Below are 11,912 nucleotides of genomic sequence, written 5' to 3'. Positions count from 1 at the left end.
ATTTTTCTTCACACAATCTTCTTCTTTCATATTTAGCTTTTCCATAGCCTTTGCAACCATCGAACGTTTGTTCTACCGATTCATTAGTCGATCTACATCTCTAGTTAGGGCTCCAACCTCTTTTCACCATTTTCTTCATTTTCAACCAATTAAATCCTCTTTTCTATCGATTAAAAGCCTTTCCACCGATTGATTCTTCGATTTGCATCATTTACACCGATCAATCTTGCATTTGCACCGATTAATCGGTCCATTTTAGGTTTCCTTCGTCAACCTAGGGTTTTAGGGTTCTTCGCGTCGAATCTTCTCCGTTTTTGGAGTATTCCTGGATTCTCAGGGTTTGGAAGAAATTGCACACAAATGCTATTCAGGAGAACAACTGAAAGATGCGTTGTCCAGCTGGAGCCATGCTTTCACCACAACTGCAGGTATCACTGGTTGGGATGACAAAGATTTCAGGTAAACAAATGGGTCCTTCGTACTTTCTTTGGTTTGAGAGTGAATGAAGCATAAGTTAAGGTTGTGAAAGAGAATACTGTAAGAACATTATTTATATAATTTTGAAACTTCTTTTGAAAGTGTTTTCTTTCTGAGTGTAATGCATGTGTTGTTAACTTGTTAAACTAAACGTTAAGCATCAATAATCAATAATTATTTATCTTTCCTATATTCATCACAGGGGATAAGAGCTATCGAAGGATTGTCCCTGAAACTGCATTCCAGCATTAGAGATTGCTTGGAAGCTCGTTCTTTCAAGAAAATGAAGAGACTAAGACTCCTACAACTTGATCATGTACAACTTAGTGGAGATTATGGGTACCTACTTCCAGTAAGATGGCAGAGTTTTTGTTATTTCTCTTTTGTACATTCTATTTATCTTGCCTTTCATGCACAGATGAATGAGTATGATGAGTATGGCACACCTCTGGACCGTGAAACATTTATGAAAGAGCTTGAGAATTTCTACTGACAGCGGTCCTTGGAATTTAAGCCCCCTAAGTTTTACGGAGAGCCTCTAAATTACCTTAAGTATGTATAATATCCCCTGTGACGCAAGGGTGTAACCCCTTTCTCATAAGCATTCTAAAGGCTAGTTTAACTTGGCCTAACCTCCTTGATATTTGAATGTGTTATTACATTGTTTTGAGATAGTGGATCCCTTACTTTTCAACTGGCTGCAGGTTGTGGAGAGCTGTTATCAAACTGGGTTGCTATGATGTGGTATGGACTTGTCTTACATGTTATTTTTGACAGATCATCTCTTTGAATAGTTCTAGGCCATGGCTGTAATTCTTGCATTACTTTTCTTACTTCAAACTCAAGGTTGTTGTTAATGCTATTTCTAATAGCTTCATCTCGTTCATATCTTGCGTAGGATAAAAGGGCCGTTTAATGAACCAAATGTTTGCATCACATGGACTAACCCTAATTGATCTAGTTGCTCTATCAGGTATTTCAAGCAATTGGTGCTGTCAGAGGATTTCTAAGACCATATTCTCTTGTAAGTAGTGAAAAATTTCAAGAATAAAGCTTTTGAAGATTACTTTAAATTTAATTTATGCTTTTTCTGGTTGCTTTGGAATATTGTAAGTGCATGAATCATCTGATAATTGGGTTGCTCTGTTTGCATCAATGCTTAATGGTCCTATTAAGTTTTTTATTATAACCACTTATTAGTTATGATTGCATTAATGTTTGCATCTGATATTCTTTCATGACTAATTTCAGTTCATATCTTGTAATATACCTGTAATGAAATGAAATAAAAACCAGAGAATAAGAATTTTCATTGCTCCTGCATCTCTATCCAAGTTACGCATGGTTGGATTAAATTTCTATTAATATTAATACTTATTAAATTACTGCTTTTATTTTCACAACTTTTCTTTTGTTTTCGAAGTATTATATGTCGATTTTATATCACGATACTTTTATGTATTACTTGAAATGATGATTTGACTTTTATTTTAATGCATAATTTATTAAATAGCATCATACAATGTTAGAAATTAAAAACTAGTATTTTTAAATTTTATAAAAAAGGGAAAAATAAAGAATCAAATTTTAACCATTTAAATTATAAACATATTTAATAAAGTTTTGTTGAATGTAACTTAATTAAAAAGTAGAGTAGTATTCTAGTATAAACCCGCATAAGCTTTTCAATAAAAAATAGTAATGAATTTACGTAGTCGCCTGACTTTTTAATATGATTGATGCCTACTTTTCTGATATACTATTATAAATTTTTTTATTTTTTTATGCAGATCTTAATTATATTTATTTACATATCCCTGTATAGAAGGGTTTCCAACAACATTTAAATCACATTCTGGTAGATTGGGTCACCTGTGCATCAATCTTGTTTTCATTCTTCTTATCCTAATGTAATGTGAAATACCTATAATGTTATGAATTTTATTAAATTCATCTTAATGTTCTTGGTTTTGATCTTCTTAATTGTTTAATAGAGTCTGTCAACTTTATGTATGACCATCCAATTGCATTTGTTTTTGTCAGTATATGGCATCTAGTGGTGCTAATCCACCTCCTCCACTCTAGGCACAATCTTATAAGGCCTTAGTGATTATTAGGAAATTATAGACTTGTCATTCTATGTTGTTTGACATTTTATAAATTGTAGAATTTATATTGTTTGACATCTTAGGAACTACACAATCTATTTATGAATATTGGACATTTTGTAAACTTATTTGATAATGATTTTTAAGTAATATATATTTATTTTTAGTGTGAAATGTTTGATATGGTGTTAAATAAAAGTTATTGTGGTGGTTGGTTGTATGTATATTACAAGTTTGTAATTAATGTATTTGCAGGTGTTGAATAAAACAATTTTTTCTATAAGCAATGGTATATACGGATTTTTCTGTATATAATTATATATAGATTTTTTGAAATGTAATTATATACAGATTTTATATACGGATTTGTCCGTATACAATTATATACGGATTTTTCCGTATATAATTACATACGGATTTTTCCGTATGTAATTATATACGAAAAAATCCATATATAATAATAGCTACGATCATTTTATATATGGATTTTTTTCCGTATATAGTCCTATGTAATACTATTTTATATACGGATTTTTGAGGTTTTATACGGATTTTGGCGGTAGATAATAATGATTTTTCTTGTAGTGATATATGAGAGTGATGGACAAATTTATGATCACCAAAATATGATGTCACAAACTTGTTTTACAATCGGCAAATATGACCAAATCGTTCAAGTAATAAACTCGGTAAGACCAAGTATGACCAAATCGTTCAAGTTAATGCCACTCTCTAAATTACCTTGTCAAGAAGGCCTATCCCTAATTACGAGTTCATACGATTCCTAGCATTCCTAATAATTAGTTCTCTTAGCACATGAGCTTAACGACAACCAATATAAAATTGGGAGAGATTCCCCGGATCTAGACTTCCCCGTACGTTCCCGTATCAACAAAATCAATAATCATGCATTGAATGAGTTAAACAAAGCAAGCATTAAGCAAAGAGGAAAAACCCTAACTAATGATGAAAGAAAGCATAAATTTTAGATTAAGATGCAAGCACAAATTCCATATATGAGAGCTTCAAAAGATTACATTGATTCCCAACAAACATACAAGGTTTAGTTCACCATATTCATGGTGAACCTAGATGAACAATAATGAAAGAATGAAGGATAAAACCCTAGAAAGGTGAAGAGGTAGCCTGAGCATCCAAGATCCTCCTTCAAAGGGGTGGAAGACAGAGTGTTTGCTTCGTTTCTACCAAAGATACCAACCCTAAGACATCTAGGTCTTTAAATAGGACATAAAAATAATAGAAAACGGGTCCAGGCCCAAACAGATCATAAAATCGCATAAAACTTGCCCAAAACTCGTCTGGTTGACTGTTTTCGTATTCTGGTTGACTGGTTGACTTTTTGGTTGACTGGTTGACTTTTCTGGTTGACTGGTTGACTTTTCTGGTTTCTGGTTGACTTTTCAGCATTCCAATCATTCGGTACTTCAATTCTTTTTTCAAATCATTCAATTAGTCTACAAAATCAAGGGAATCTTGCACAAAACCATTAAATTCACTTTCATCTCTCTCCTTCTTCACTTCTTTCACTAAATTCACCTTAAAACCTGCACAAAAACACTGAAATCAAGCGTAAACTTGTCCAGCTCTCTTATTTCTAAAAATATGGATAAAAGCATGATTTCAAGCTAGTTTCTAAGTGTAAGGGTTGCTTTTTGTGTCAATTTTAAGCATGAAAATAATAGTTTTTCAACTGTTATCAGAGAGTTTCACAAGACTACATTGATTCCCCAACAACAATACAAGGTTTAGTTCACCATATTCATGGTAAAACTAGATGAATAATAATGGAAGAATGAAAGATAAAACCCTAGAAAGGTGAAGAGGTAGCCTAAGCATCCAAGATCTTCCTTCAAAGGGGTGGAAAAGAGAGTATTTGCTTTGTCTCTGCCAAAGATACAAACCCTAGGACGTCCTACAACTTATATATTATTCTAAAAATACAGAAAAATTAGGCCCAAGCCCATAAAAGTGCCGCTCAGCGGTAAACTGCCGCTCAGCGGTAAGTGCATGAGTTGTTTTTCTCCCCTCAGCGGCCATTTTACCCCTCAGCGGATCCAACGTGGGTTTCTGAGTGTCGCTCAGCGGTAAACTACCGCTGAGCGGTACTTGCGGCTTCTCCTTTTGCACTTTTTGATGTCTTTTCTGATTCCATCTCCATCCTTCTTCACTTCTTTCACCAAATTCACCTTAAAACCTGCATAAAAACACTGAAATCAAGCATAAACCTGTCCAGCTCTCTTATTTCTAAAATTATAACCAAAAGCATGATTTCAAGCTAGTTTCTAAGTGTTAAAGGTTGCTTTTAGTATCAATTTTAAGCATGAAAATAACAGTTTTTCAACTGTTATCAAGTGGCATTTTCACCCCCTCAGCGGATCCAACGTGAGTTCCTGAGTGCCACTCAGCAGTAAACTGCCGCTAAGCGGTAATTGCGACTTCTCCTTTTTCACTTTTTGATGTCTTTTCTGATTCCATCTCTATCCTTCTTCACTTCTTTCACCAAATTCACCTTAAAACCTGCATAAAACACTGAAATCAAGCATAAACCTGTCCAACTCTCTTATTTCTAAAAATATGACCAAAAGCATGATTTCAAGCTAGTTTCTAAGTGTTTAAGGTTGCTTTTAGTATCACTTTTAAGCATGAAAATAACAGTTTTTCAACTGTTATCAGCGTCCCATTAAGGGCGCTGAGCGCCATCCTTCAAGTGTCATGTTCACCAAGTTCTGTGCATGAAGTGGTTAAAAATATCAAAGAGAATGAAGTTATTGAGATTGAGGCTCCTTATTCAAGGATGGTAAAGATGGTGAACAAGAACATGTTGCAAATAAGTTGGTGTGATGAAAGCGAAAGGAACACCAACATCATAGATGCAAATTGTGCTTAATGGTGTCAGGCTCGTGACGTTAAACAAGCGCTTATTGGGAGGCAACCCAATTTCTGACTTTTCCTTTTGGATTTGAATTTGCTTTGCAGGAATTATAGCATGTACTGATGGACGTTGGAGCATGTACTGATGGATGTTGGACAACATCTACTAAGGGATGCTAGGAGGACTCAAATGACAGCATCTACTGATGGATGCTGTTATGATGAGGGTGATGAATGATAGCGTCTACTGATGGATTATATGTTATTAAGCCTATACTGATGGCGTCTACTGATGGATGTCAATGCAGATGAGAAAGATTAGCATCTATTGATGGATGTTGATGAGAAGGATTCACATCTACTAATGGATGTAGGAAGATTTAGATGAGAGAGCATCTACTAATGGATGCTACTGAGAGTATTTACTAATGGATGTTATGCTACTAGACATCTATTGATGGATGTTACTGAAAGCAGCTACTGATGGATGCTGATGGATCAGGATTTTGAAGTTTTTTTGTTTTATTTTTATGCTTATATGAATTTTTTTATTTTATTTTTATTTTTGCTTATGTACTTGGTTTAATGAGGTTTGTGTAGTAGTTTGTTATGATGTGATAAATTGTTTGTGATGAGTAATATTCTTGTGTTTGCTCTATTGTTTTATGATGCATGTTGAGTTAATGATTGTTGAGTTTTTTTAAGCATAGATGGTGGTTGCTCATAGTATTGTTAAAAACAGATGCATGATTAATATGATGGCAGGATGTTTATCAAATTGTGGAACTTGAGTTAACCTGTGAGATTAGGCTCCAGAGTTTTTGATTGATTGAGTGTTATTGCTTTGGAAGCATGATTTATTTTGCCTAATTTTCTATGATTGAACCACTTGCTTGCTTGTTACAAATGATCAAGGTCATGTTTTTCTTCTCCCTTAGAGCCAATGTTTATAGGTGAACCCAATAAAGATCAATGTTTTCTCTAACCTTTGCACCTTGAGCCTAAATTTGAAAAGTGGAAAAACCCTTTTTGAAATCATTACCTTGAGTTAAGTAGAGCATGTTTTGTGGTAATGGAGAAGGTTCAAGTTTGGGGTGGTGAGAAACTGGAAAGAACTTTGTGAAATTTATCAGAGAGCATTGAGCAAAAGCAAAAAGAAAAAGAAAAGAGAAGAAAAGAAAAGAGAAGAAAAGAAAAGAGAAGAAAAGAAAGAAAAGAAAAGGTGGAGCTCAATGAAAGAAAAGTTGGGAATAAGTTGAAGATTTGGTTTCTCACATAAAAGAAGAAATAGAGATTTTTGTTGATGTGAATAAATGAATTTGCACTCTCTTAACTCAAGGAATTTTGTTGTCTAAAAAAACCAATTTTCTTCTTAGCCCAGCCTCAATACAAGCCTTGAAAAGTCCTTGTGATGATAACTTGCTTGTGAGTGTGTTTGATATATGGTTAAATGAAAAGCAAAGTTGATTCATGTGACATTGTGATAGTAGACTGTAAGAATGTCACCTCACTATACACTTTTGAGTGCCTTAGTGAAACACTTTTGAGTGCTTGAGTGAAACACTATCTTTGGTGAGGAACAGTTCCATACACATAGGGTAACATTTTGTCTACTTGTTGATCACTCATAAGGTTGTTGCATCTGTTGTATATTTCTTGATTATGTGAGCCCCATAATTGAAGCTTGATTGGCTATGACAACATCTATCTTGATTGATCTTTCTATGATGAGCAAACATGAGTGATTTACTTGTTCTAGATAAAAATGTTTTTTGGTGTGCTAGACCATTGTAGCGTGACTATGTTATTTAAACCAGGTTTTGTTTTGCTTGAGGACAAAGTTTGGGGTTGTGATAACGGTTGAAAAACCGTTATTTTTATACTTAATTTTGATATTCAAAACACCCTTTCTGACTTAGATACTTGCTTTAACTCATATTTTTGCTTTAGTTTTGTGAATAAGAGAGTTGAAGATGAATTTAATGGTTTTATGCTAGATTCCCTTGATTTTGTAGACTATTGGAATGATTTGAAAGAAGAGTTAAAGTACCGAATGGTTGAAATGCAGAAAAGTCAACCAGACTGCAGAAAAGTCAACCAGAGTGCAGAAAAAGTTGCGCTGAGCGCCAGTTTAGTTTTGAAAGCACTGTTTCGCGCCCGAGCGCCACCGCTGAGCGTCATTTCAGTGTCGCAGCTTCTGTTGGGCGCCCTGTTTTCTGTTATTTTTCTAGTCTATTTAAGGACTTGCACGTCCTAAGGAATGTATCTTTTGATGACTTGAGCACAAAAACAAACTTTTCACCCATTGGGGGTAGATTTGGGGATGTGGGAGTCTCCTCTTCTCTTTCTAGGGTTTTTCTATCTTTTTCATTCTTTCATTCCATTGTTGATCTAGTTTCTCCATGATAATGGGGAACTAAACCTTATTTGTTGTTGGGAAAGATGTAACCTCTTAAACTCTCATGTATTGAATTGATTCTTATTATAAAATGCTTTACTTCATTAATTGTTAGGGTTTTTCCTCTACACTCTATGCATGCTTTCTTTAACTCATTCAATTGCATGATTATTGGTTTTGTCACTATGGACACATATGAGAAAATCTAGAACTGGGAAAATTCTCCCAAAAACAATATTACTTAGACATAGGGATAGGAGGGTTTGTTGCCTTTATGCTTCTGTGCGAATGTAATGCATGATTAATTGTTAGGGAGACAAGACATTGTGATCTAGTAATGAGTAGTAGGCTTTCTTCACCGAGACATCGGGTTTAAGGTAAATTAGAAAGTGACATTAACATTAATGAAGAAGATGAATTCATATATGCATGAGAGTAAATTAGGTGAAATCTAAACCCAATAAGAATATCATCAACTCCATCCATTCATTCTTGTGTTTAACCTCAATTGATCAAATTGCATTCATGTTTATTTTATTGCATTTGCATTTAAAAACTCCAAAATTTGTTCTTTAGAATCTTAATTAGTTGAGTAATCACATAACTGTTTAGTGTTGTGAGTCTCTTGAAAAACGATACTTGGTCTTACCATTTATTATTACTTGATATGATTTGATACACTTACCGGAGTGTTAACAGTCGACTATAAGCCTATAGTAAAAATTACATTTTTCTTCTTACGAGCTAATATTGTTATTGATTTCATGTGTTGATTTATAATATTCCTTATCTAATTTGAATATGATCATGTAACATGTTGTACCATATTAGAAGTGCTAGTTGCAGCAGTGTAGCGTTGGAGTGGGCCATGAGCGTGGTCAAAGAAAGTTGCGTAGTGGAGAATGCACACAAGCCGACCAAAGCCTTCACTTCTACTCTTTCAACCCAAAATCATTGCCCACTGCATTCAATAACCTCTATATAAACCCTTCCAAATTCCCTCTTTCTAAATCACAATTATTCAACCTCCGAGATATGGCCACCCTTACTAATCCTCCTTCTAACTTCTGTTTCCTCCTTCTATTGCTTCTAGCACACTTTAATTTGGGTATGCTTATGTTTTGTTTTTCTTTTAGATGAATATAGGTTTCATATTTCTTTTAGAGTCAATCTTTCTTGAAATTATTTAATATTGTTTCTGAATTGTTTTTCTCATTATTATCTCTATATTTGCTAAAAATAAGTTAATGTAGGCACTTTTATTAAATTGATGTTAATGTGACCGTATAAATTGGAGTGATCGAACGGATTAATCTAATCTGTATTAGTCAAAACAAAAGTGGGATAGGATCGAACTTCACTCGCCATATTAAAACCGATTAGAAATTTCGGCCCATACAGCCAATTGACGCGGACGGGCCAACAAGCTGGTGAGCTAGTCCAATGATTATTTTTTATGTTTTTTAATTTTTATAATTTATATATATATATATATATAATAAATGAAAATTTAATCATATAAATATTTTTTGAGTTTTTAATTGATTAATTCATGTTTTCATTAAATTGAAAAAATTAATATGTTTAAATATTAAGTTATTCTATTCTAATTTATTATTAAAACTTAATTTGTAAGTATTAATGATTTAAATTACAACAATCTTAAAATTATATAATATAGAGAAATTAATTTTTGAAATTATCTTCTATTTTAAATTTTAATTTTAAAAAAAAAGAATGGGCTAACGATTAGTTTCTCTCACGCTTTCGGCCCGTTAGTTGGTGAGCAAGGCAAGCTAAAGTGGGTTGGTAACTTACCTTGCCACTCATAAGTGTAAATGAAACGTGATCTTGCTACTCGTAGATCTAAATGTCACACTTGATATTATTCAACGTAATTGATTTATCCACTGTAATATCAATCCTTTAGTGTAACGTGTCATTTAGACGATAATAAGGTGACAATTCAATGTTGCACCAACCTGTGTCATTTACATTGTTACGTTGCCAAACAGGAAACTACATTGGGTGAAAAAAAAGAGATTGAGCTACCACATTCAATAATTGTGACAAATATTAAAAGTGGATTTAAACCTAGAATATACATTAAAATGTATATTAAGTTTTATCAAAGTTCAACGAAGGAACATTGATTCAATATAGACGGAACCTTCATATTTTTTAGTTATAATGTGATATATTGATTTGAAGTTACACTAATAGTTCTTGCATCATATCATATATCATGTTATACATACAAAGGCAAAAGCCAACTTCAGCTGAATTACTACTCTAAAAGCTGCCCGAAAGCAGAGGACATCATCAAGCAACAAGTCACACAACTATATCACAAGCATGGAAACACTGCCGTCTCATGGGTTAGAAATCTCTTCCACGATTGCGTCGTCCAGGTCAGGAACAAATACCCATATAGATGACACTGTAATTTTCTTATAATATTCGTAACTGTTCGCAAAAATATCAATATACGAATACTGAATTGAATTCTGATGCAGTCATGCGATGCATCGCTACTTTTAGAGACGGCGCGCGACGGTACTTTAGTGTCGGAGCAGACATCGGAGAGAAGTTTCGGTATGAGGAACTTTAAGTACGTAAACACCATCAAAGCCGCAGTTGAAGAAGAATGTCCCTTGACTGTGTCATGCGCTGACATTATTGCTCTTTCTGCTAGAGATGGCATTTCCTTGGTCTGATGATTTTTTTCTTTTTTTTGTTTATTAATTGTGTCCATAATTCATCAAGGATAAAGGTTTTCTTGAGAGAGTTAATTGAAAATGTGTGGTTTATAATGATTTCTCAGTTGGGTGGACCAAGCATTGAAATGAAGACAGGGCGAAGGGATAGCAAACAAAGCTATGCAAAAGAGGTGGAAGACTTGATTCCAAACCACAATGATTCGATTTTCGTAGTGCTGTCTCGTTTTCAAGCCATTGGCATTGACGTTGAAGCCACAGTCGCTCTTTTAGGTATAAAACATTCCCTATGTTATTATTTTAACGAAACTATTACTTAATGCACACATGCCTAACCTTTTAGGCAGAAACCACGTCACACAAGCTAGGTCAATAAAACTAGAGAAAAAAATAAAAATAATAAAATCAATGAAAAGTTGACTTAAGATGATTTATTATTCGTTTATTTATTCAGGAGCTCACTCGGTAGGAAGAGTTCACTGCGTGAATCTTGTACACAGATTATATCCTACCGTGGACACAACACTTGATCCTGCACATGCTGAGTACCTGAAACGTCGGTGTCCTACACCGAATCCTGATCCAAAGGCTGTGTTGTATTCAAGGAATGACCTGAAAACGCCCATGATCATTGACAACAACTACTACAAGAACATCTTGGAACATAAGGGCCTTCTCCTGGTGGATGAAGAGCTTGCCACTGACTCAAGAACAGCACCTTACGTCCAAAAGATGGCCAATGATAATCAATATTTCCACCAGCAGTTCTCAAGGGCCATTCAATTGTTATCTGAGACCAATCCTCTACAAGGGGATCAAGGAGAAATTAGAAAGGACTGTCGCTACCTCAATGTCGATTAAATATATATATATATATATATATATATATATATATATATATATATATATATATAGGTTTCTTAATGCGTGTACGCTTGTTTTCCAGTTGGTACATTTTAGTAATATGTACGGTGTTTTAATAGACAAAAATACCCTTATATATCATCGATTTTAAGTTTTAAGGTTAAGGATATTTTAATAATTTTCATTCTCAAAACTAAAAAAAGAACCACAAACCGTTAATCATCTCTCTCATTCCTTTTTCTTTCATCTCTCACTCCAACTTTTTCTCTGTCATCCCAATTGAAAAAATCAGAAACATTTGTCGTTAAATAATTTGTCTTTGTAAAGAGTTCAGTAATTGACATATTCACCTTTAGGCAAAAGTTCATTCAAGATCTCTTCAATTTTACCCTCTTCAATAACCTCTCTAATTTCATTATCTGCATATGTTGAATCATCATCTCTAAAAAAACCCGT

General features: G+C 33.9%; 1 protein-coding gene across 1 annotated transcript; it reads left to right on the top strand.

Annotated features, from left to right (window-relative positions):
* The first annotated feature begins 8,889 nt into the window (after positions 1-8,889).
* Positions 8,890-11,575, top strand: LOC124820545 (Peroxidase superfamily protein). The gene is made up of 5 exons (XM_088098930.1): positions 8,890-8,983; positions 10,138-10,286; positions 10,392-10,586; positions 10,700-10,865; positions 11,047-11,575. The coding sequence occupies exons 1-5, from the start codon at positions 8,911-8,913 to the stop codon at positions 11,451-11,453; spliced, it is 990 nt and encodes a 329-aa protein (XP_087955056.1). The 5' UTR covers positions 8,890-8,910; the 3' UTR covers positions 11,454-11,575.
* The last annotated feature ends 337 nt before the right edge of the window (positions 11,576-11,912 follow it).

The sequence above is a fragment of the Vigna umbellata genome, chromosome 9 (genome assembly GCF_029865625.1).
Source record: "Vigna umbellata cultivar VRB3 chromosome 9, Vumbellata_1.0, whole genome shotgun sequence".
NCBI lineage: Eukaryota > Viridiplantae > Streptophyta > Magnoliopsida > Fabales > Fabaceae > Vigna > Vigna umbellata.
This window is presented reverse-complemented; position numbering and strand designations above follow the sequence as displayed.

Bases quoted from the DNA above. Each gene is read 5' to 3' on its own strand.
- LOC124820545 (XM_088098930.1), top strand. From the start codon at position 8,911: ATGGCCACCCTTACTAATCCTCCTTCTAACTTCTGTTTCCTCCTTCTA. The intron at 8,984-10,137 runs GTATGCTTATGT...ATACATACAAAG, and splicing joins TCTAGCACACTTTAATTTGG to GCAAAAGCCAACTTCAGCTG. The intron at 10,287-10,391 runs GTCAGGAACAAA...ATTCTGATGCAG, and splicing joins TCCACGATTGCGTCGTCCAG to TCATGCGATGCATCGCTACT.